The sequence below is a fragment of the Gymnoscopelus braueri genome (assembly GCF_963280865.1).
Source record: "Gymnoscopelus braueri genome assembly, chromosome: 13".
Classification (NCBI taxonomy): Eukaryota; Metazoa; Chordata; class Actinopteri; order Myctophiformes; family Myctophidae; genus Gymnoscopelus; species Gymnoscopelus braueri.
This window is the reverse complement of record NC_137615.1, coordinates 36,311,941-36,338,835: the sequence shown is the minus strand read 5'-3', so window position 1 is coordinate 36,338,835 and position 26,895 is coordinate 36,311,941. Positions and strand designations below refer to the sequence as shown.

The 26,895-nt window shown below is 42.2% G+C and overlaps 1 protein-coding gene across 1 annotated transcript in view; it reads left to right on the top strand.

The window, feature by feature from the left end:
* mgat5b (alpha-1,6-mannosylglycoprotein 6-beta-N-acetylglucosaminyltransferase B) overlaps positions 1-26,511 on the top strand; it is a gene marked incomplete at both ends in the record, with an annotated part of 96,388 nt that extends 69,877 nt beyond the window's left edge. The window contains 9 exons of the mRNA XM_080446358.1: positions 3,920-4,051; positions 6,342-6,475; positions 7,702-7,832; positions 12,024-12,179; positions 15,059-15,205; positions 18,128-18,244; positions 21,725-21,799; positions 25,933-26,204; positions 26,313-26,511. Coding sequence (XP_080302484.1) covers positions 3,920-4,051; positions 6,342-6,475; positions 7,702-7,832; positions 12,024-12,179; positions 15,059-15,205; positions 18,128-18,244; positions 21,725-21,799; positions 25,933-26,204; positions 26,313-26,511 — 1,363 coding nt within the window. The remainder of the gene's footprint in view (positions 1-3,919; positions 4,052-6,341; positions 6,476-7,701; positions 7,833-12,023; positions 12,180-15,058; positions 15,206-18,127; positions 18,245-21,724; positions 21,800-25,932; positions 26,205-26,312) is intronic.
* Between the last annotated feature and the right edge of the window lie 384 nt (positions 26,512-26,895).

Here is a 26,895-nt window from a genome sequence, read left to right as displayed (position 1 = left end):
TACATTTGCAGGTGTGGTCTATGTACATGGAACACAATAAGAGCTTTATTATAATCAATGCTGCCACCATTCAGCTGTCTACCTTTCATAATCCCAACACATGCCTGATTCGTGTATACAGCATGTGTGCTTGTGTGTGTGCTTTCACACGATACCAAGATGAGAAGAATGAATGTAGCCAATGGAACTCAGCGTGTGTGTGTGTGTGTGTGTGTGTGTGTGTGTGTGTGTGTGTGTGTGTGTGTGTGTGTGTGTGTGTGTGTGTGTGTGTGTGTGTGTGTGTGTGTGTGTGTGTGTGTGTGTGTGTGTGTGTGTGTGTGTGCTCGCGTGCACATGCTCAAGTGTGTCTGTGAGCAAAAAAGGTTGGGCAGACAAATTGGGAGACTCCCCACTCTGAGACAGCCATGGCAGGTAGTGTTGAATTATGTACGCTTGACTGGTTCTGCCTTCGGATCGCTGAGAGCTCTGACGGTCCTCAAAACACCATTTCTCTCCCTTCTTTCTCACCCACATACGCACAAACACGTCTGGAGACATTGCACACATTTATTCACACAACTCTACCAATATTGGGAGTGTTAAGAGTTATACTTAGTTGAGCTTGGGTGTCATGCACCAAAAATAGATGTACAAGCTCACAACGCTTCGCAATGCGTCTTAAGTGTACACATAAATCAGACACAACATTAGTTCCCTTCAGGTGTTTTGCATCTGGAATTTGCTTCTATATATTACTATTTTGTATTATTATAGCATGCAACCTTTTATTGTGTTCTTTATAAGTCTTTGAAGCATTCTTTGTGTAACATATTGCATAGAATAGTCCTGCTATTCCTTAGATAAAATTATCTTGAAATATCTTGAAATCTACCGGATGGATTGCCATGGAATTTTCTGTGCATTTTCATGCTTCCTAGTGGAAGACTGGGTGCTGGTGACACCGTGACCTTTCCTCTAGTACAGGGGTGTCAAAGTCGTCTCGGGGTGAGGTCCACATTGCGCGAAAGGTGACTTGATGAGGGCCGCAACCAATTGCGCAGACGGCGGACGCGCATGTGTGACAGGGTGGAAAACGGGGTATTATTATTATTTTCTGTTATTTATTTATTGTATATTTTTTCATCTCTTAACCCCTTTTTAAGCTTTATTATGATGACCTAAAATGTAATGTGTGCATTTTATTGTTGGACAATGTTTTCCCCCGGTCGCCAAGCCACTTAGCAGGCAAATGAGTGACACTGACAGTTATCAGCTGTGCGCTGACGGACACTTGGGCGTGGCCCCCACGACCCAATCCCTGAGTCAACGACGCCACCAGCGGCCAATCACAGAGCGAGGAGGGCGCGGTGCCCTGACGGAGTGAAACGGCCGGTTTATTCAAATAGAGACTTAGGAAGGAGAAGGTTGTGTATTATTTGTGGCAGCGGTGCAAAGTGAGTGCAGTGGGGCGAACAGAAGGAACCGAGGGCGAGCACTCACACGTTAGAGACAGAGGACTCCGGTGTGCGGCTCCATACAGACGAAGGAACCCTGCGAGAGACCAAAGCATGAGGAAGCAGTGAAATCAAACCATAACCAAACCGATCGAGCAGAGTGAGGCCTGGAGCGAGCTGAGGACGACGGGCTGGCTACAGTGTTGCAGGCGCAACACAACTCATAGGCAGCTGCCTTCGCTGTGAGTACGGGCTTAAGCAACACTAGCTGTTAAAAACTACTAAGTCAAGGCACGCAGTATATGTCTGGAACAGATGAACTGGCTTTACGTTTGTTATTTCAGAGCGAAGAAGATGATGATGTTGAACTAGAAGACACTGAAGATTTCACCTGCTTGGTCTGCTCCCCATTGAAAAAAAAACATTTTGCACTCAGAAAAACAGAAAAAGTCTTAATTTATTATAGCACACAGAGCACTTTAGCAGCATTTGGCACTTTGCTTTATTAAGTTATTGTTGCGCTCTGCTATTTTGCACCTGCTATATTTGCACAGTTTTTACAGCCTAATTTGTACCCGCAGTTTTAGTTAGTGAGTGGCGCCTTAGGAGGATAGGATTATTTTAGTATTTTTGTATGAGTGTTTTTCTTTGTTATTTGTATTTTATGGCATATAGGCCTCTTGTTTAGGGAGATTTCAAATAAATATATATTCACCCTTTTTAGCCATTGTGTCAGTGTCGGTTTTATCCTGGGTTTTTAAGTGTTGTTCTCAAACTCGAAGTCAAAGTACTTCCCTGGTTAAACTTGAACCTGTGTAGCCTGTAAAAAGAAAAGGTGTTAGTAAAGGAGTTCCTAGCTCCTAGAAACAAACCTGGGTGGCGTAGTCTGCAAACCATTCTATTCCATTGATACTCACAATAATTACGCACTCCGCACTTTAATGTGCACTTGATATTTTATTGTTGTGAACTATTGATGTGAATAGATCTTAAAAAGTAAAAGGTGCCATTATTCTCAAAAATAATTGGCAAGTCAAATGTGACACTGTTGGCCACCGTCACACATGCGTTCACTTACACAGTTGTCACTTCGCTTTTTTTTTTCTTTTTTTGTCTATTGTCTCAGTCACTGCTATAAGTACAACATATCACTTTACACATTATGTTTATACAATTTATAAGAAGAATAGCTACTTTAATTATTGACTTTAATTATCGGTATTACAGTTGTAAGCTACAAAAAATAGGTATGAGTGGTGAAACGAACAATGCAAATTTTGTTTAAGGAGCCCCAATAAACCATTTAAAGTAGAACAATTGCATTTCAAAATGAAATTTAGTAAGTGAAACATGTAAAACAAATAAAACCTTTTCTTCAAAACAGTGTGGCACAAAATACTTTTTGCTACTACTCCTACAGATTTTGTCCAAAACTCACACACATGGGTACACATTATCTCTGGGGTCATATGATCAAGATGTAGGCCTATCAGTCAAATCTTTCTATTGGCTATGACAACATTACAGGGTCTGGGTAGGCAACCTGGCCTGACGGAGACCTGCGCTTAGAGGAGTGCAGTTTTCTAGTTTGTTCTTAATCCCCTTGTATACTTCTCAAATTTGTCTTTGTGTGTCTCATGGTCTCTTTGCATATCAGACAAGTAGGCTTGCCCTTGATCTCAGAAATGGCGATCTCTCCAAGTAGCGTTGTGATTTTCCTCGACAAACTTTTTTTTTTTTTTTTTAATCAGCAGCAGCATCTCTTCTCAGTTTTCAGGTGAATGGTGATAATTTGCTGTATTCATGCTGTGAATGATGATGTAAGTGTCATTCATTGATGGTGTATGTTAATTGCGAGCAACAAGGCGACGGCTGGCTATTGTTCTCTCACAGCCATAGACTTTATAATACAGGTAGGCTACAGTCAGCGGCGAGAGCAGCGAGGGGGGGGGGTTGGTGGAGGGGGGTGGCGACGGCGGCATTCTGAAAATCATTTTGGGGGGCGCAGTGGACCCCTTTCAGGGCCGCATGCGGCCCCGGAAATGCGAGTTTGACACCCCTGCTCTAGCACCACACAGAGGCCAGCGTTTACAAAAGATAATGTAAAAATGTAATGGGCGGATTGCCATGGAATGTGTCACCAACAATTTGGTGTGCAAAGGAATTCTCTGTGCTTCTTCTTAGATGAACCCTACGTTGCTAGCAGGGCTCTCACTCTTGTTATTTATTTCCCACACTTTATACTTACCTTTTATAGTATGTCAAATGTTGCTTCTTTTTTCATATTATGATCATAATGTTATTGTGTTATGTATAATGTTACCATTCCTTATATTTGCCTACTTTCTTCTATGCATATAGCCTTTTATGCTTCTATACTGTACCTATTCACTGATTTGTCATATGGATACTGATCACTATGCAGTGGTTTCACAGTTTTGCACATTACATAACTGGATACTGAACTGTATGTAACCTCTGTATAGGTTTGTGGGTGTCCCTCCAGGCAGAGGAAGCTGCCCTCTGACAGGACCGTTGCCCTTTGACCTCATCTATACTGACTACCACGGCATGCAGCAGATGAAACAGCAGATGGGTCTTTCTCTGAGAAAACACAAGTCAGTCTTTCCTCTCACGTCTGTCTCTCTCTGTCTCACACATTTTCTCATTCCGTCTCTATTGCCTCTGTATTGCCTCCATATTCTTTCGTCCAGTATACATCAGTTCCTGCCTTACTCTCTCTTGCTCTCCATACAGAATGCTGTGCCAGTTTTCTGGCTTTAGTGTATAATCAGTTGCATCCATTTGCTAATTGTTTTTTTCCGGTGTATTAGTTGATTATTGGTTTATTGGCTGGTTGGTCTAGGTCAGACTAGGTCGGTAGGCTTGTACAAACACTGTCTCTTCGCCAGCAAAATGCTATCATAAGTGAATCCATGCAGTGTCTCAACACAGTGGATTACTGTAGATGAAGAAATATGACAGCATTGGCAGAATTGTGCCTTGTTCTCCTTTACTGCAGCTCAGTGTTAAGTACTTATGTAAGTTGTACACAGACATATAAGTGCATTAAGAGTAAATAAGGAAAGTTGGGAGTACATTTTATGGTGCTCGGATGTTGTTTTAAATTGTATGTAGTTAAGATTGCATAGCACCACTTTGGTTGGAATACAAATCCCTTTGTTGTCTTGTATATGCTGCAACAAAGTAATTTTGGTGTGAGCTTGTCCCCTGCTTATTGTCAATGGACGCTCTGAAACTGCATTCCTATTGCTTTTAACTTCTAACAAGGAACCAGGGAGGTCACAGTATTCACTTTAACGATAACGGTTAATTATTTAATAAATTCCAACTTTCCATTCAAACAAAAAAGGAAGCAGAGCTCTAAGTAAAACATGTAAAACATAATTATGAAGAACAAACCGAAAAATAAACACAAATCTTTAATGTGATACAGTAGGCTTATGAAAACCAGAAACAAACACATTTGAAGTTTTCGATTGTGCTGTAGAGAGGCTAATTAGCGTGTGGCGCAGCAACATGGAGCTGCTTTCCTTTGCAGATGGATCATCTAAAACACACTCGAGGAGGAGATGAGCACACACCTCTTGTTAAAACAGAAGCAGCAGGCGTAGACATTTCTCAGTAAATCGATCATTTTCCACAGCTCTTCCTCCAAACCTCCTTACCCCGGCCCTGGCACAGGCTGCCTGAAAGCCTGCATTGATTCTCATCACTGTCAGTCCAAGGTGAGCCGACTGGCCGATACTTATCAACTGTCAGTGGTTGAAAAGGCCGATATTTTAATTTCCTCCCCAGGACCTGAGCCTGCTCAGAGATGCAGGCCATTGATAAATCAGATTGCAACCATTGATCCCCTACCCCCCACCTCTCTCTCTCTCCCCCTCACTTGCACCCACGCGCGCACACATGCACACACACACACACACACACACACAGTCTGATATGCCAGACTGTGTGATGACCATTTAATAGCATTCCCTTCTCACCATAAAACCCTTTATAAGACCTCCTTCCACTCTGTGTTTCTGTTTGAGTATTATCTGGTGTGACATCAAGATAAAACAATTTATTAGGCCCTTGCCTTGATGCTGACAGAACAATATGGCCTCTTCCCTGTTGATAAGTTGCCTCCACAGCATCAGAGAGGCTTAATTGTAGCATTTCCAAGTCAAATGAGGCAGAGTCCCTCATAGAGAGAAATGGTTGGTTAGTTTGCATCACCTTTGTTGTGAAAGGCAATACGATTCATGTGTATGGGAGAACAGCATCCATGGGGCTGCCTCGATCACAGCCTGGCTCGCTCTTCCACTTTGTATCACTTGATCTGCACCCAGTACAAAAAAGGGTGGGGGTTGGGGGTTCCTGCAGCAGTCTAAATCAGGCGGTGATTTAAAGCCGAACGCCCTCACCTGGAGGCCTGGCTGAGTGCCGCTCACTCAGGGCGGACTGGCGTGGAGACAGGACAGCGAACAGGACATTTATCACCAATGATGGCTTTACGAGCCAAAGCTTCTGAGTCAGGCGGGGGGTGAGGGCGTTTGAGCTTTCATAACTCACAATAACGATATTGTTTGTTTGACATGACCTGACAGAGAAAGTGACAGTTTCTGATGCAGATTCATGCCCCTTTTTCCCATGTTGTCGTTGTCTTGCAGGTTGGTTCGTGTGCATGCATATGCCATTCATCGAGGAGATTCTATGTTTATTTTTTGTTACTGTTCCTCTGTTATGTCTGCATGAGACAACGTTATTTGAATGGATGGCATGCGTTGTCTTGGCTGTAATGATAGCCCATTATTTGAATGGATTGCATGTGTTGTCTTGGCTGTAATGATAGCCCAGGACATGCTGTGACTCTGGGTGGCTCTCCCCGCTGTCGTCCAGGTGCCACATCCGAGTGATTGATACTTTTGGCACTGAGCCAGCCTATAACCACGAGGAGTACGCCACTCTGCACGGCTACAGGACCAACTGGGGATACTGGAATCTCAACTGTAAACAGTACATGACCATGTTCCGTAAGTGGACCTTAGATTGTTTTCTGCTGTTTGACAAATGACTTTCTGAGAGACCGGAAATGATGTGTCTATTAAGATGAGCTGTTTACCAGCTCAAAGCCTAATTAGAGGCTAATCGTTTTTTTTACTACAAACCATAAGTTTTATGTCCGTTGTCTCCTGATAGAGAGGGGTAACTGCAACAATATCCAAACTGCTATAAAGATGGCGGTGCATATGCTGTCCAATCCTGTTCAAATAACTTTGACATTGTCAACCAGGCTGTATCCTAACTGACACCAGGGTCAAAACCTTTCAATGCAAGAGTAGGGAAACCACCTCCAACCACTGCAGATGCGCTAGTTGTATTATCATACTCTACCATACAGATTGGTTAAAATAACATATATTCATAATATTCATTATTAGTCCCAGATTGTAGCTTTACGTTTTTTAAATAATGTGTGTGTGTCTGTGTGTGTAAGCATAAAGTACATGCACTGTGCATGCGGGTGTAGTAGTGAGCTCCTCTACAGCAGGCCCCAGGCCCCTCACAGTGTAAGCTGCAGAGCAGAGAGTTGAGGAGAGCCCAGAGACATCCAGAACAGCTGTGCATGCACAGATGCCGTGATCTGCACACTGGGTCCATAAACACGTGCATTGTTTCACATGCACACGGATGCAAACACACACAACTATATGCACACATACATGAAATGATGTGCACACTTCTTGTGCGCACACACACCAAGCAAGCACACAAATAAATGACAATTCCACTGATGGATGATAATCACATGATATCCAGCAGTGTTCACTGGAGCCAGAGGAAACTTCAGCTGTGTGTCTATATGCCTCCAATTAACTCGGTGAACACAGGCTCTGTGGCAGCCCCGCTGCCTTGGAAATACTTATTGTTATTACAAGCCCAACACTCTGCGAGATGTCAGCTTTTATCTCTGGTCTCAGAACAGGCTGGAAAAAGCTGTTTATTGTTTCCCTCCTCTCCACTTGACATCCCACGGCTGTGGTAGACTTCCTTATCATCTGTCACCGTGGCATTGCAGGTTTGTGTCCTGAGTAAGGCGTGACATAGAGACACGATGCCCTTGGGTGTAATTGAAGAGCAGATCCAAATGGTGGGGTTCCTACCACACTGCCACCGAGTGCCACCTCAAAGCTGAACCACTTTTATTGAGACTTGACTTGATTTAGAGGTGCCATGTTTTTGCGTTTGTCCTTGGCAGCTCACACTCCAGATAATTCCTTTATGGGCTTTGTGGCCGAGGAGCTGAACGAGACGGAGCGGCTCAGCATCCAGAGGAACAAAGTGGACAACATGGCGGTTGTGTACGGCAAGGAAGCCAGCATGTGGAAGGTCAGTACACTCTGAACAGTAATTCCAGCTCCCTGTACTGTATGTTGTCAATATTTAGCTGAAGTCACATCTGATAAGTTTGCACTCACACTAGATGTTTAAACCACTTAGCACCTATATATATATATATATATATATATATATATATATATATATATATATATATATATATATACTTTGTTGACTGCCTTCACCCAGGGGTCTGTACTTGATCCCCATCATTTATTACCCTACACCAGATATTTTTGCCGGAAATAGCAAATCTACAAGGTCACAATTAGGGATGGGTATTGGCAAGAATCTCACGATACGATACGTATCACGATACTTGGGTCACGATACGATTATATCACGATATATTGCGATACGATACATATTGCCATATATTACGATATTATTGCGATATATTGCGATATATTGCGATATCAAGATATATTGCGATACGATACATATTGCAATATATTGTGATACGATACATATTGCGATATATTGCGATATATACATATATCACAACTACATATTGTATATATATATACACTACATATTGAGTAGCTGCAGATCAGTGACAGGTTTTTCGAAAGTTTTTTCATAAGGCCTGTATCTGAAAGAAAAAAGAAGAAATTATATATGATATGACGGCCTGGAGTATCGATACAGTATCGCGAAATAAAATATCGCGATATATCGCGAAATCGATAATATTGCCCATCCCTAGTCACAATGCAGCGACTTGCTACGCGTTGTGCGCTTGGAGACCTGCTATTTCTGTTAATTTCACAGATTATTTTCTCACTAATCACAAACATACTCACTTTATGACATTAGCAAATAACAATGCATCCCAAGCATGTTAATACGAATGTCTTGCCAATTAAGGGAGCATCGGCATGCACCACGTGATCATAGGCACGCAGATGCCATTCACAGTGTCAACAAACATGGAAGTCAAACAAATGGCTGTATTGTGGTGCCAAACTAAAATATCCATCCAAATGCGGATGAGACGTGGGCAACATGAGTTGTCTGTTCTTCAGTGAGAAGTGGAATTAAGAATTTAACTGTCAGGTCTTATGTTAACTGTAGTATACTATAGTCTCAGGGGCTAGAGTTTACCGTTGCTTGGCAACACCATCAAAAGTCCTCTCCTTCGCTTCCATCTCCATGTAGACTTTCCTCTCTTTTGCTGTCTGTCTACAGCAGTGGTTCTCAAACCTTTTCATGTCAAAGACCTCCAAATTGATATTTGGCCACGGGAACCCATCTGAAAATATTTTGTGCCAGGGACCCCCATACAAGATTCGTGTTATTAAAATGTTTTAAAAATATTCAAACTAATTCAAGATTTTTTTGGAAAATAGCAGATCTACAAGCTCACAATGCGCCAGGACACGTTGTGAGCTTGTAGATCACCTATTTTCAAATAGCTGATGTATATAGGGTTAAAGATCTTGATTCTATATTAACACATTTTGCTGGGGACCCCCTGGAACCCCTCAAGGCCCCCTGGGGTTCCCCGAACCCCACTTTGAGAACGTTGAATACCTTCTTGATAATGATACTTGGTTGTATATCTCAAACAGTTTTGTTTTTGATTTCCAAAAAGTCCTTATTTAATTGTTAAAACACTATTTCTGTGGACACATCCAACAGCTTGTTAAAAATATTGGATTTGACCCACTTGCCCACTTCCTGGGGGTTTGTGAGACAGTTTGATAGAGTGGAACCTGCTGCCCCTCATGTACTGAGGCAGAGCTTTAACTGAAATATGAATATTAGGTAGCACATTTCCTGCCAAACATGCCAGTCCAGCAGGAATAAGTGTGGTCATGCATTGGCAATTGTTTTGTTGTTTGGAGTAAGTTTTCCCCCCTGAGCAGCTGGCAAGGTATCTCCCTCTCAACTTTGATGTGTCTGGCAGCCTGCCCCAAGGTTTGCTTCACTCCCATCAGAGTCTTTTGTTCTTTCACTGCCTGCATTTTATTGAAGCCCTCCTCTCAGAGCTGCTTTAAGTGCGATATAACATTTAGGCTTGAAAGATATCCTTGTAAATGCCAGATGTGTTTGGGTCTCCCCAGACTATGAACAACACTTCACCATCCTCTGTCGTGTCTGGTATAAGGTCAGGTAACACTTTTTATGAAGCCCATGTCGATTATAAATTATAAACAGGCTCATAATGCATTATAATCTGCTTATAACACTGTATACAGTTAGAAGCACTCACAAGTACTTACAATGCTAAAGATAAAGGCTTGTCTTATAAGGTCATGGATCATAATACTTCATAATTGCTCGTCACTTGCTGTCGGACAATGTTGTATTATAATTCTCCTAATTGAAAAACACAGTATAATCATCACTGTTTATAAAGTGTGATTACAAGTCACTATAAGTGGTCAGTGGGTGCTTTACATAAAGTGAAAAATACAACACAAAACATTTCTGCCTACACCTTCAGGAATATCATTACTTTAGTTAAAACACAGAATGACCATTTATAGTGATTTATACTCATTATAGAATTATTAAAAAGTATTATAACTATGAAAATGTTGTCTTTGCAAAAAAATATTTGCAATTATGAAATATGACACTTGACCTCATTACTCATTATACAGTAGAATGCTTTATATCGTGGTTGATCTCTCTCTGCTTTATATTGTGATTCTTATAAAGCAGTATGAATTATTAAATGTATTATTTTATGAGTGCTTATATGACTGTAATTATACGGTGTTGTTGGTATAAGTATAAGGTTTAAGTGTGTTTTTAATGCATACATAGACATGGGTTTCATAGAAAGTGTTCCCTAAGTTTCATGTGCTTGTGAAGTTTTGCACTGCATTGGATGAGAAAAGAATGACTATTAATACTCCTTGTCTCACTCTATCTCACTCCCCCTCTGTACTTCTATCCTACTCTGCATTCATCGCCCCATGACGCATCGTTGATGGATCCACCCAGCTCCAAGTAAGTCAAATGTTTGGGCCAATTTGTTGAATTTTGAATCTTAATCTTGAATATGATCCAGTGAAACAAACTGTGTGAATCGCCTTTGGCCGGCAGGCAGGAACACCTTTCTTTCACTAAAGAATAGATATAGCACTTCAGTGGTGTATAGGCTTAACTTTGGATTTATGCCATTTGGCGCAGATGCTTGTAAGTTTCTCTTGCAGAAATAGCTATTCCACCTGAATGATCATGATATTGATAAATATTGTAAGGTTTATTCAAAAGCACAGTTCTCATCAGAAGGCTCTAGGACGTCTCTGCATACTGGAGCCATTTCCATTTGTGATCGATAGGACGGTTACCCCTGGAGTAATGCATGAGGAGTGTCTGCTTTAACAAAACACAAAAAGTTCAACCTCTTGATTTTCTTTACGTTGGTACATCTTTCTCACACATTAAAAGGTTTTTTTTAACCTTCTTTGTGTTCCCTAACAAAGATGAACATAGAATAGTCTGTAAAATGTAAACTGTTAAATATAGTTATTCAAGTATAATAGTAGAACACAATATATAATACAATAATTGTAGTAAGCCAAGGGCATTGTCTAGTCTAGAGGCCAAATCTATTATTCATTCTCTGTTATTCGTTATTCATTATTAGTTTTCTCTAATACCAAATGTACTGTACTTTTGCACAGTAAAGATATTCTTTAAGAATCCACTTACATGACATGACAGTATTTTTAGGACATTCAAATCAAAGATTCAGCTCTGGAAGATATTCTCTCTCAAAGTTCCACCAAAACATGGCCCGAGATGAGAAGGAGGAGTAATGTTCAGAGAACATTTATGCATTTATTCATTGAAGTCTTAACATGAGTAAATAATTCATGCTGTACCGCTGTTCACAATAGATGACTCACATCGCTTCTTTTAACTGGTCACATCAGTTTGTCTCTCTGCTCTCCCACTGTGGAAAGTGACAGTGACATATTACTGTGGCTACAGCTCTGAAGCCTATAATCTCTGGTGGGTGAGAGGGCTGGCCGTTATGAGGATTTGGCCTTTCCGAAGACGGCTTCCATAATGGTCATTCAAAAGCAGATGTCGGGGGAAGGGTGGGGTGGGGGGGGATGTTGGCAGGGCTGGCTTTTTCAGATAGGATGTCCATGCTGCCAAAGTGAAATGAGTCAGTCTGTTGAGAAGCAGTAGATCAGTAGTGTTTCTGTGTCTGCACAGGGTAAAGAAAAGTTCTTGGCCATTCTGCACCGCTACATGGAGATCCATGGGACTGTCTACTATGAGGCACAGCGCCCCCCAGAGGTGCCTGCTTTTGTCAAGAACCACGGCCTGCTGCCTCAACAGGAGCTTCAGCAACTCCTCAGGAAAGCCAAGGTAATAATAAGAGTGGTGCTTTGCTTGTTGTGTACTAATATTTTACTATTTGATGTAGTCAAGACCTGTCCAGTCCAAGGGGATTGTGATCAAATCAAGACTGAGATCGTATCAAATCAAGTGTCATAATATATTTAGGACGGGAAACTGACGCACTCATCCCATAACTACCCAGTTTACTCTGAGTTTCATGCAGGGAACAGAATCATAATCATGATAGATACATAATCACAATCAGAGCCAAGAGTATCTGTATGTATTATTGTGTTCCGTACGGTATATGGGTGGGTGTGTCTGCAATATTATGACAATGTGCAAGTTTGATTAATGACTGACAAATATGTCATCCCTCCTCCCCATTATTTAGAGAATCACATACACTGGAGAGTAGGGGTGTAACGATACAGTAACTGTATCGATGCATCAATTTTAATTTCAACGATTCAACTGTATCGATATGCAAACATCAACATATGGTATCGATACTAAGTACTTTTGAGTTGTATTTAGCAATTTTTAGAAGAAAAAAAGAAAGATGGGTTTAATTACTTTTCCATTCCGTATCGCTACACTTGTTCTATCTATAAATGTGTGCAATCTGTGTTCTTGTCAAGGTGCGGGTTTGTCCATACAGTATGTGTTCAAAAATGGCAATGTCCATGTATTTTCCAGAAAATCACAGTGTTTACCTATTTATAGCCATAATTCATTTTCCCTTAACTCTTTAACTGCCAGAGTAATAGTGTAATAGTGTTACGCTGCTGCCAGCGAAAACGAATGATTTTATCAACCTTTGAAAAATCATGGAATATTTTTTGTGAATGCTATCTGCACGGTGATCCCCTCATTACACACACAGGGGTCTCATAAAATGGGGGGGAAATGTATCCGATAGCGGTAATCTGTTCCATAGTTGTGGCAAGTTGAAAATAGCATGTTTTGCCAAAAATATATAGTGTAAAAAAAAAGTACACAGGAGCCGAGATAGAGTATTTTTAAGCAATAAGTTAACCAGGGAGTGAATGGAGCAGCACATCTTCGGATCGCGTTATCTATTATCTTATTTTATTTTTATTTTATTGTATTTTTTTCAAAACTCGTCCAAACTCGTCCTTGGCAGGCTGGGCCATAGCAGAATTTGACAAATTAATTCGCAGTTAATGAGTTAAAAAACCTGCACTATGCACATGTTTCACACAGATTTTTTTTTTGCTAAATGTACATCGATTTTAAATCATTGAATCGTATCGTCATGAATATCATCCATGTATCGTATCGTCAACCATGTATCGTGATGCGCATCGTATCGCTGTTAAAATGTATCGTTACACCCCTACTGGAGAGGGCGCACAGACAGAAATATATGAAATACATAAAAGCCAGTGTTCTTCTGGTGGGTTGTCCCTTTTCATTAATATCAAATTTTTAGTCCTTCAGTGCCAACTGTATCAGTTCCACTCAGGGCCGTAGCACCAAATTCTGGGCCCTGGGGACAAAGATTCACTGTGGGCCCCCCTATGATTATTTTTCTTTAAAAAATACCTTCTTCTTTTTTTTTAGGGGGGGGGCCTAGTAACTCAGTCCCACTTACACCCCCCCTGTGACGCCCCTGGTTCCACTGGTCTGTCAAACTTCTGAAGCCAACATTCTGCTCAGTGTTAAAGGAATATTTCACTTTCAAAAAAACTTTTGGTAATTTTATCGTCTACTCAGGCCTTTGTGAGCCCCCCAGACAGTTTTTAAGTTGCCGATCATTTTTTTCATTTATTTTATTTAATTATTTTATTGTATTTTATTTTTTTCATTTTCCCCAAAGAAATATGAAAAATAAATGAAAAAATTAATTGAAAAAACACGGCCCCCTCACGCATTAGGAGGGCAGGGTGAGTCACCAGAACCAAGGATGGGTGTTTTTGATGAATCTAACATGGTTAAAATGAAGTTTGAAGTTACAATGGGTTTGTATAGGAAGGGGGCGTGTCTGTTAAAATGAATATCAAATGTCGAAATACTGAATCAAGCAACTTAAAAACTGTCTGGGGGGCTCACAAAGGCCTGAGTAGACGATAAAATTACCAAAAGTTTTTTTGAAAGTGAAATATCCCTTTAAGTTAATTGGAAGCAAATAAACTGGTGGTACTGGTACTAAACTCTCCATTTCTGTCTGGTAAGGTCAGCTCAGCAGCTGGATTGCTGATCATTTCACATATGGTGTCAGGACTGCGGTACATCTTATTCTGCTAAGTATTTCAAGCGAAAGATTAAGTCTCAACTTACCCATGTAGTGCCTGCTGTTATTAAAGGTGTTGTGTGCAATGACTAGGCAAAACCAAGCTGTCCAGATGTAGCTAAGCTCAGCCAAAGCGTGTGTTGCTACGCTCAATGCAACTACAATATCGTTGCCGTCGAGCAGAAACCTTGTATCTCCACATATCAACTTTTTGAGTTTTTTCGTACATTTATGCCCTACTTCATCATACAAGAGTGTCGCACAAAAGTTGTGAAAATACAGATCTACAACCTCGCAATGCAGATCGGCTATTTTCACTCTTTTAAAACGTTTTTAAAATAATAATACAAAATGTATGGTTTCGGACAGTATTTACAAGGTTTCCACCCGACAGCACCGATATAATGCTGTAAAGAAAGTCCTCAAGGCTCATATTCTAACCCACCACTCGCTCAGATGTAATTAATGGCAGGTTGTTACCTACAGTAGCACTTTGCTAGATGAATTAGGAATGACATCCATTATTCATTTCTGCAATATACGAAAATAATATATTGGATGATTGGATTGGATGATTTTACTGTGTACACAAGGTTTTATCTGGATATCAGCAGCTGAGTTCATTGCCATCTTCCTTTTCCTCTTGCAGCTCTTCATCGGATTTGGCTTCCCATACGAAGGCCCTGCGCCTCTAGAGGCCATAGCCAACGGCTGCATCTTCCTGCAACCCAAGTTCAACCCTTCCCACAGCTCTCTCAATCATGAGTTCTTCAGGGGGAAGCCCACCTCCAGAAAGGTACTGTGATCACTCTCATGAACTTCATAGAAGCGGGGCACGTTCTGCAGTATATTTTGCAGTATATATCTTCTGTTTTCCAATTCTACAATTTGATGGAGATGGTACAGTACTTGGTCGAGGATGGGTTACAAAGACTTGAAGACTTGGAGTCGACTGGAAAATGATGTGAAATTAGGCGTACTGGGAAGAGTAAACATAGCTGTCCAAATGAACAGTGCATAACAAACAGAGGAGAAGAGGTACGTGATCAGTCGGATCACTATTAAACTGAGTGGACAATGTGAAACAGCACCGCAGGGCAACGAGTCGGTAGGCTCTCTGAAGAATAGTAATATAAAAATTCAGATGCATCTACAGTACTGTATGTGTGAGGGAGATTCGAGGCTTCAGAGGCACTGTGACACCCGTCTTCAAAGGGACATCCAGCACTGTAGAAAACAAACTGTTCATTTGTTCCCATGCAGGCTTGTAAATCACAAATTGTGGTTGTGTTGGTGGTTTTTGCAGTTTGTTGAAGTCAAAGATAAAACTAGACTTGGCCTTTGTAATAGCATCAAGGCTGTGCTGGAACCACTGAAGCTGGGAGACCAGCTGATTGCTCAGACTTATGATGGTGTGGCTGTAATAAGTGCGAATGTCCGTGGGGTACAGACACTAATGAAAGAGACATTATCCTCATTACCAGTTTGTTCACTGCTACACCCACCAGCCGAAACTGACCTTGCAGCAACTTTGTTCTCCTAAAATGTTTTTTTTGCAGATTTAACTGCTTTTGCCACTTTTATCTGTTCAAAACATGTCAGGGACCTTGCAGAGGCGCATTCCAAGGCCACCTCTGTGCGATCGAACTTTAAAAGTAGAATCGTCGCCCATACCCTAGGTGGGGTTGGCGAAAGGGCCTACTCTGTGTGGAGTTTGCATGTTCTCCCCGTGTCTCCTAGGGTAGTTAATACCCTCACAAAAACATGTAGTAATCCTGGTCGCTATACCGCCTCCCCCATGACAGCCGGGGCGCCTGATGGAGGGGAAGGGAACTGGTTGGAATAACGTGTTCCTTCCACGCGCTACGTCCAACCAGGGAAACTCCCCCCTGTCAGGTGACAAGAAGGTCAGTTGGCTCTCATGCCTGAAGGAAGCATGAGCTCGGCCCTGGCCTCCCTACTGTGGGGGACTGGTGTAGTGCTGGTGTAGGGCTGGTGTAGCGCCCAGGATCACTTAGGAAATTGGCACCGGGTGAAAAAAATGGGTTACAAAAATCGCGGGATAAAAAAAAAAAAAAAAAAAAGTAGAATCGTCTGTGCAGTTTTGGGAGAATCGTGCTGCACTGCTCCAGTGTAGAGGTCATACACACACAGCCAGGATGGGAGGAGGCCACCATAAGTGAGGCATACAGCCTGTCAAAGAAACTCAGGGACAAAGCCTTTCTGCAGCTGCTGTTATTTTCCTTGCTTATGCCAGACATGAATGTTTTATACTGCAAATACTGCAAAAACGGAGCATGGATGCACCTTGGATCAGCAGTATGCTCACCCGTTTCAAGGAGAATGTCCAGATTGTGTGGTAAACTGATGAATTTGCCGCAACCACCCCTGATGGAGAAGACGAGCCAGGCCTACAAGTAAACACAGCGGCAGTGGTGCAGGAGGCATGTGACAGTCATCTCCCAGGTGGAGCAGACGTTTTCACTGAGGGACCACCTGATCCCTGCAAAGCTGGTTGACAGCTTGCTCTTCCCACAATTTGTCCTGTCACTTCCTGCATCTGAGTGTGACCTCGCTGTGACACTATGGCCTGTCGGAATTGTGAAAAAGTTTAAGTCTGTGCTGACCTCTTTGTATCGCTACACTGAGCTTCATATTGATAAGACGGTCCAGTCTCTGTTAACATCCATCCACAAGAACAATTTAGATGAGGCTTTTGCTGAGATTGCCACTCTTCTAAAGATTATCATAATTCTTATAAGAATATCTCAGGCAGAGAGGAACTTTATCATCTTGAAGAGGATAAAAACTTTGCAATACCAGGGGACAGCCGCGACTCAATGCATTGGCCACACTGTCCATCGAAAGCCAGCCGATTCAGCACCTATGTGACTTCATCCGCAAAGTCATGGAGAAGTTTGCTCAGAGGAAGAACAGCTGTGTTGCCTTTCTGTTCAAGTGTGCCCTCAGCTTTGATGAGTGAAAGCATATCATCTCTGTTGGGTGAAATTTCCATATTTCATCTTTTTATGTTTTTTTTTTCATATTAATGCTATACTTGGTTGTATGACAGTGTCGTGCAAACGTAATGAAGATATTTCAAGTCATACTCATTGATTGGCTGATGATAAAAACATTATTGTCACAATTAACAATCCGACTTTGCAGATTACAGAGATATGTTGAGCGACCGTGGGCCTCATTGTACAAGTTTATGGCTACCTATCTATTGTTACTCCACTGGGGGAAGGATTCATCTTCCCCCAGTGGAGTAACAATACATTTTTGATTATGTTATTTCCCCTCTTGCTCATTTTCCCCATTACCACCTCGTGGAGGGGTGAGAAGGGTTGACCATGATCGCTTCCAGCTTCCTTACCATTCTCACCTTTGCCATCTCCTACAACCCATCCAGTCTAGCACAGATGACGGAGCCAGCCTTCCTCATTAGCCTGTTCAGTCTGTTTGTACAGCCACAGGCTGTACCCCTAATTCGCGCTGCTATGTATGCAGCCTCTGTATTGAAGTGGTTGGTGCCCCTCCAATTTCGTACATACAAAAATGTGACTGTTATCGTATAGATATGTTATGTTCAGGAGCCACTACTTAAGCATATTAAAGATGCCACTTGAGTGGTCATCTGACTTTGATCTGTGGTCATGGTTGTGTCTTTGGGTGGTTTGGGGTGTACAAACCGTATCCTATTCATTCTCCTCAGGTGTCCTCTCAGCATCCGTATGCGGAACAGTACATCGGCAGGCCACACGTCGTCACCGTTGACTTCAACAACTCCCATGAGTTTGACAGCACCATCCGTGAAATCATGAGGACTAAGGCAAGTACAGTGTAGAGTTTGACCATGGCTTGAACATCCATTTTATGTTTAATGCAGTTTACATAAAGTCACTGACAGTATGTAATGTGACAGTTAAATACCCGCCCTGGGGCACAAGTTCCGTTCTTGTCTTGAATGTCTGTACTCTCTTGCCCTTGGGTTTGTTTCTCTACATTCTCCCATCTAAGAAATAAAGCAGAAAAATGCTGAAGAAATAACTTTTTAAAAAAAAACTAAGCCTTTCACTGATGTCGTCTAGTCGAAAGGCATAATTTGCTCCCACAGACCCAGTACCCTGGTTTGACCCACTTCTAGAGGCCTTGACAGAGCTCTTAATCACGGTGCCTGATGCCACAGCAAACTGCTTCACTGGCTCTGCCTCACCACTCCGTGCACTACTAATTGGTTAAGAGATTGAGTGGCTCGGTCAGTAAGCCGTGCCCACACCTGTTTTTTTTTCATGAGGCAGCCTTCCCCCAGGCATTGTCTACCGCAGATCATGTTAATCAATCACGCTGTGCTCAATCTGCCATTAGAGCAACACAGAAAGCTGTGGCCAACTGGCTCCCATGCCTCGGCGAGATGCACGTTTGCCCCTACATGCCAGGTATGTTAAATAGACCTCATGTTTACCGCTGATGGAAGGAAAATGGAGTGCATTCCCCCAGGCGGCAACATTATTGTCGATCATCAGGGAGAGGGGCAGTATAAAGCCAAGGCCGCTGACTGAGTGCCTCGGATTAAAACAGATTGTCGCTGTCAGGTGGAAACCTTGTATGTCCAAAACAGTTACTAGATCCAGTGTACTTATTATTTAGTCACAAGCCATTGTTAATACTTTTAATTGGTTAATTATAAAACCCCCTTTTAACCCAGCGTACCTATTTTGAGCATGTCATTATTTGCGCGACACTGTCATACGACAAAGTACTGTATGTTTTTTTTTATGGAAAAAAAACATAAAAAGATGAAACATAGAGATACAAGGTATCTGCATGACAGCGACTATTAACAAGAACTCAAAGAGCAGACAGGTTTTCTGTTATGTTGGCACATTTATTTAGGCCTGTATTTGCTGCAGTAGCAGTGAATCAAAAAAGGTTTCTGGCCTTGTTTTCTGTTCGTGTTCTTTAGTCAATATTCAATACCACCGGTTGATAAATACTGCTTATAATTACTGCCCGTCAGGTGCTGTGAAATTTCTGCCGACAAGAGAACCAGTGAGTTTAGATATTTAAATACAACTATCAATTTAGAGATTATGTTCCACCACCGATTTTAAACTGGCCTCTATGGAGATTAGACATGGGAGTGGGTGCGCATTTAACCATGTTCAAGTAAATGAATCACTATCCATTTAGGACTGATTAACCAAAAAATAAAATATATAAGTGTAACTCATACAGTAATATGCTGCTCTAGCAGTTCTAAGCGCTTGTTCTGTTTTTCAAAGCGACTGGCATAAATTCTCAGACTGGATTTAACACATTCATTATTTCTAGGAGTGCTTGGTTCTAATATGGGATACATGCTTCTTTTTCTATCACAGCGGGGGGCCGACGTGATCCACTAATAGTGATGGTTGAACGTCACTATTCGGTCTAGAGCCACAGGCTGATATTAACAGTAACTTTATCCGGCATGCAAAAAAATGCCAACATGCACATCTCTAATGGAGAGAGAGAGCTCTATTCTTCCTCTCCACTCTCTCTTTCTATTATATAAAGATGCCCAAAAGGCAAATTGCATTGTGGAATAGCTGATGAGATGCCAGATACATTTCATTAAACTCAGATGAAATAAACTAATAAGCGAACGCTAAAAGGAACCGAGGGCTAAAGGGAACCATTCATCAATTTAAAAGCCAGAGTGCTGTTGTGGCCGGATGGTAAACAATGAGATCTCATTTTAACTGCGGTGGGAGGCATGAGAGGTGTAAACTCTCTGTATGCGCAATTAATGTGTCCCAACGTGACATGTTTCAAAGTTATGGATGCAATGCTATCACAATGGGCTATTTAGAATGCAAGGACACGGGTAGAATCTGTTATTCCACAGTCATAAACTATGCTTTCTATGGCATCAATGATGGAGCGTGTCTTCACATTGTCGAATCCCATACCCCTTGAGGATCAATGTTCGCCTCCAGAATAGGGATGCTAGGCTTCATGTTGGTTCACCAGTTCTCAACGTCGGGTCCAGGGACCACTAGTGGTCCAAATGGTCCAAATGGGGGACCACCAACACTCCAACTGGACCAGTAAGGATCTGTAAGGGTCCGTTTGGTTCCATTTGTACACTCTCTGAGTGATTTGACAGTGTAGATTGGCGTTACGTTACAGTAAAGTTTAGTAAGTGATTCTCAACCTTTTCAGTTTCAAGGATCCCCAGTTTTATATACTTTTTTAAATCTCTGAGACTGCAATCTACACTGTAAAAAGAGTTACAGATTTTTAAGGGTCCATTTGGACCCCTGGTGGTCCGCGGACCCCACGTTGAACGTTAAACCAGTGATGTAGTTAACATCTATAGCAATGAGACTAATGCAGCCAAGCAGACAGTAGAACACAGACTAGTTTACAAGCCTAGCTTTGTCAGTGTTGGTTTAGCTGCGATCCATCACCACTCTGATGTGTTGTTTGTCATATTGATGCTGTTGCTGCTCAAAATATTCAAATCAATTAGAAGCTGTCACCTGTGATGTATGAGTTCATTGATTTTAATGTGAGGCTAGAGCACGGTATATGTTTGTAATGAAGCCGTTCATAGTTACGCTAATGAATATGTCAGTCTTGATAAACAGTCAGATGTTTGGTTATTGTTATTATAACGGTCATGGACACTGACTGAGGGGCTTTGCCTTCTCTTTCTTTCTTTCTTTCTTTCTCTCTCTCCCTCTTCCTCTCCCTCTCCCTCTCCCGCTCCCTCTCTCACTTTCTCTTTTTAACCGTCTATGTCTTTCTCTGGGTTGGGATGTAGTCAGACTAACATAATTCAGCTTTAACATTTCATAGAGTCAACATTCAGTTATTTGCTTCATATTGCATCCTGATAAAGATCTTTTGGCGATCAAAGGGCTTATCTGCGATCTTGCAATAAAGAGTGGGAGCAGTAGTGTATTATTTTCTATTATAAAAGTTTTTTTCTGCTGATCTTCTGTTTGTCCTGTATCTGACCAGAGTGGATGTGCACGCATTGTATATTTGTAATTTATTGTTTTCATATAGCATTCAACAACAATTATGAATAATGCTGTACCCTCTGCAGTTGGTTTTCACAATGACTGAAAGGCAGAAATGAGTTAGAACACTAAGGACTGTGTGTGTGTGTGTGTGTGTGTGTGTGTGTGTGTGTGTGTGTGTGTGTGTGTGTGTGTGTGTGTGTGTGTGTGTGTGTGTGTGTGTGTGTGTGTGTGTGTGTGTGTGTGTGTGTGTGTGTGTGTGTGTGTGTGTGTGTGTGTGTGTGTGTGCACATTTGCAGGTGGAGCCATTTTTGCCCTATGAGTACACTTGTGAGGGGATGCTGGAAAGAGTAAATGCTTACATTCAAAACCAGGTAATTACTGATTATAATTTGGTAATAATCTAATATAATGATACTGTCAGTTGTATATTAGTATTATTCTTTATTATATTTTTGATTACAAATATTGTTATAATAAATGTGAAGATTGTAGAAAAGATGCATCATATTCAACTGGTGTGCGTTTTCACTCACAAAATGCACACACACACACACACACACACACACACACACACACACACACACACACACACACACACACACACACACACACACACACACACACACACCCACACACACACACACACACACACATTTTGCCCCACAATTATGCCTGCATGCTGTGAGATGATTGGTGCACAGCCCGGTATTCATCATGTTGTGAGGTGATTGGTGCACAGCCCAGCAGCTGTTACAGTCACAGCCTTGGCAGCAGGACGCCAGCCAAGATGAGGTGGCCCCTGTCCAGCCAGGGCACCGCCCTGATGGTGTCTCTCTCTCTCTCTCTCTCTCTACCATTGACCCCCCCAGTCTGTTCTCTATCCCTCTATCTACCTGAAGCCCGATTTTGTTTGGGCAAATTTATGCTTCGTCGCACGACTTGTCACGCATCGAAAATAGCTGACCTACAAGCTCACAACGTGTCGTGGATGCAACGCCTTGTGAGCTTGTAGGTCTGCTATTTTTTGCGTGCAACAAAGCATTTATTTGGCTACACACACACACACACACACACACACACACTTAATTGCTTTATTTGAATCCACAGTTAAACATGTAACTCAAACATTTTGATGCCTTGACTTCAGTATTCATTGCAGCAATAAAGAAAATCAGCTTAAAACTATTTAGATAATTAATTATCGAGCAAAACAGGATCATTAATCATAAGTATGACTTACTGAAAACATTGTCTTTTCCATACAGACAGGTTTAAATTACAACAGAAATGGAGCAATGAAAAAAAAAAAATGAAGTTGACACCTATAACCCAACACATCGTAACTCTCATCTACAACAACAATATCAGGTGTATTGGCTGTCACATCGTTAAAAATATCATTGTACATCTTCTAAGCAGATTACTCTCAACACACGTGTGTTTATAACCTTCGAGCGCTGGAGAAACAATTTCTTTAACAATCTACAATTTGATCATGTCTGGCTATATATAATCCCTTGCATGCATTACAACTGCTGGCAATGTGATAAATGCGTTTAATTACTTGTATAGAAGAATGCATTAAACAGTCTTGCAACCCTGCCTTTTAGTGATGTGCGGGTCAGGTTTTTTCATGACCCGCCCCGCCCCGCCCCGCCACGCCACGGAACCCAACCCGACTCAACCCACCCCGCAAACCCATATATAAATCTATAGCTCAACCCGCCCCGCGACCCGCGGTGGGAAAAAAAGATAATCATCATCATAATAGCTCAGATTTATATAGCGCTCTTTTAAGTACCCAAAGTCGCTTTAAATGTCTACAGTAGCACAACATTGTCATGGGCTAAATAAACAAGCATGTTGTTCAAAATAGTTTTTTTTATTTTTTACTTTTTTTTGTGAGAGAGCGGCTGACCCGCTCACCCGCAGCCCGCATAATTTCCTCTGAAATCCTGACTCGACCACCCGCGGGTCGGCCCGCTCATCACTACTGCCTTTAGTGTAAACGACTAAATGTCCTCTCTAATGGCAGCGTTCCTGAACATAGAATGGGAAAGTGAGTGATCAGCAGATGTCAAACACAGCAACTTCCCCAGAAGCTTTAAACTAGTCCGATGTTGTAGTTGTTGTTTTTTTTCAAAAACTTGTCTCTTAAACTTTCTGTTGGAAGCTTGCATGGTGTTCCCTCAGTGTCAACAGGAGCATGTTGTACATAGACTTGCTGATCCGTGATTACTGCATCAGTGACGCTCAACATTTCAGCACCAGAGACAGCTCTAGCACCAAGGACAGTGTCGCTGTCAGCGCTTGCCGTGCTCCGTGTACCATGACTGACTGAGACTGTGGCTGCTGGTCTGACCTGTATGAGCACTGACTTCCAATTAGCAAGCCTCTAACTGCGCTTTTTGGGAACTGTATGATGTTATGTTGGCTAGTAGCCACTTTGGCTGTGCTGGTGTGGTTAAATTCACTGGTGACTTTCCTTATTTTACCAGCCGTTTATGCTTTGGGAACGGAGGAGGGTCGAATTGTGGCTAGTTTACCTTCCAGTATGGGAACCTTCCGGACTTCCCATACCCACACTTGCTGATATGAACAATAAGGCCATTACACGCTTAGCACTTTCAATAAGAAATGACACTGATCATCCCCTGTATCGCTACTTTGACCTCATGCCATCTGGTCGGAGATACAGAACCTTAAAGTGGAAAAAGGTTACTTTTAGCAGGAGTTTTGTCCCCTCAGCCATCGCGGCATTAAACAAACTGCCCCGTCCATAAGAGGGTTTTTTGTGTACAGTGGGGACCTCATGTCTTTGTCTTTGTGATATGTTGTTTTTGTTGTTATGTTTGTTTTGTTGTTTTTGTTGTAACGAACAGACCTGTGAAGACAATTTTCCCTTTGGGGACAATAAACGATATTATTATTATAGTGGCTGGTAGATGAACTTGTGAAGAAAAAGGAAATGTCCGCACACTCTCCTGTCTTTTCTTTATTATTTTAACCTTTTTAGCTTTCTTTTGTACAGTATTAATCTCTGCCACCGTGCCTTGTTTTTGCAAACTGTTAATAAAGTATTCAATCAATCAATCAAGGTCCCTATTTTAGTCCCCAAAAAAAATAAAAAAACGAGAAAAAATTACAAGAAAGTGCAAATAGCACATCTACAAGCTCACAACACATCGCAATGTATTGTGAGCTTGTAGATAAGCTTTTCTCACTATTCAACAAAATAAAGAGGGCTTACATCCACAGCCAACATTTGCATGTACGTGATGGGTGTTTTCCACCCTGAACCCTTTTCTCATTTCCTTGACTCTTCTCCAGCTTACTTTCTCTCTCTAAACCTCTCCTGTCCTCCCTCTTCTGTCTCTGTTCTATGTCCTTCCTGCACCTGTCATTCCTCAGTCATCTTGTATACTGTAACCTCCTCTCCACTACAGACAGAGCTCTGAACCCATTCTGACCCCTTCCACTGCCTATCACAACATCTCTCTCTCTTCATCTCTTTAGAGTTTATCATATTTCTCTCTTGCTTTGTGTGTGTGTGTGTGTGTGTGTGTGTGTGTGTGTGTGTGTGTGTGTGTGTGTGTGTGTGTGTGTGTGTGTGTGTGTGTGTGTGTGTGTGTGTGTGTGTGTGTGTGTGTGTGTGTGTGTGTGTGTGTGTGTGTGTGTGTGTGTGTGTGTGTGTGTGTGTGTGTGTTGGTTCTGCGGGGGTGGAGAGAGAGAGATGGAGTGACGATGAAATTGGAATCCTCGTTATTGCTTCCGGGCGTTGGGAGCCTTCTTAATAAACAGGTCTTGGAGGCCAGAGGGAGATGTTATTACCTGGGTCTTATGAATAGGCCCAGCTGGGGGAGAAATCTAATCAGCGCTCTTGCCAGGCCTAATTCTGCCCCTAAACCTCATTTTGATACTATGTGGTATAACTGCATTCGTATCATTTCCCAACAAGATCGACGAGGACTTGTCGATCTCAATAAGCACGCTGCTATAGTAATGGTTCTTTTATGATTTAATATATCAGCCGCTGATGTATGATGCAAATTTGAATGTGTCGCTTAGCTGAATGTTGAAATACTAACTGTGTGGCCTTGGTGAGGGGAGTGACAAAAGCACCCAGAGGGTAATAACGGTTATCGACCCTAGGGTAAGAGTGACCAGCCCCAGGGCTGATATGGCTAGCTGACCAGTCAGCACAAGCTAAAGTGCCACCGCACTTTGAATGACCTCCCTGGGGATGGAACTCTGCATTCCAACAAAAACACCACAGCTGCATAATATTTTGATAGAATCCACAGCTCAGGAGACAGTGGAATTCAGAAGAGGCAATAGGTTTATGATAAACAAATGACCGGCCATACATTCGCTGATGCCCTCTGTACCTAACCTTGGACTAAGCTGCGATACATATAGCTGAAAGATGAAACTGTATTTTATGAAATGTTGAATACAATAATCATTATGGTCATTGCATCTTTATTTATTTTTTTACCTGCAGGATTTTTGTTCTCCCGAAGCTCCCTTTCCTCCAGTCAACACCTCCAGGACTTGGCCAGGCAGCCCCCCAAGCCCTTACTCCCTCCTTCCCAATTCCAGCATCCTGGCCTGGGCGTCCAACACTACCCCACCGCCTTCCTGGCCACCCCTCAGTGCCCTGCGACTGCTGACCTCACTGGAGGGCCAGTCATGCGTGGAGGCATGCCAGAGTGCAGGCCTGATCTGTGAGCCAGCCTTGTATCGCTTCATCAACGTTAAGGAAGTCTTTAACACGTAAGATAGCCTCTTTACTTTGAAAAATATTGTAGTAAATTCCAGTTACAGTATAGTCATGTCTAGACTGAAAGTCTCTTTCCCTCCTTGTCCTCTCTTATTTGTCAGGCTCGAGGTGCAGTGCGAGGGAGTAGAGTCAGAGATGAACCACCTCTTCCCAGCCTTCTCGGCAGAACATGCTGAATGTAGCCTGCAGAAGGACCCCCTGCTGTTCAGCTGTGCTGGAGCCAGTGCCAAGTACCAACGTCTCTGCCCCTGTAGGGACTATCGCAAGGGCCAGGTGGCTTTGTGTGGGGACTGCTTATGACCAAGGCATGTCCTGTTATGAGGAGACTCTCACTCCAGTCTGTGGCCAGAGCTGGCTTAGTTCTCTCCCAGAGCCCCTCCTGGATGAGGGGCCGTAAGGAAGGCAGCGGTCCCTGTTGGAAGCAGCATTCAGAGAAGCAGAGAAACCTGTGGTGCAAAACTCCAAATGGCCTGAAAGATACACCGAGAACGGATCTGTGGTATCACGGATGTAGAATAAGTTATTACCAGGGAGAAAATGTTATCACCAGGTAGAATGTGCTCAAGGGACATTAAAGTAACTCTGAAAGTAACTTAGTAACTCTGCTTCCTGAACTCTGAGCTAGGCCTCAGTTGCAGCGGTGCAAAATTCCCACATAAACTGGCTGCCAAAATGTTTAATGTG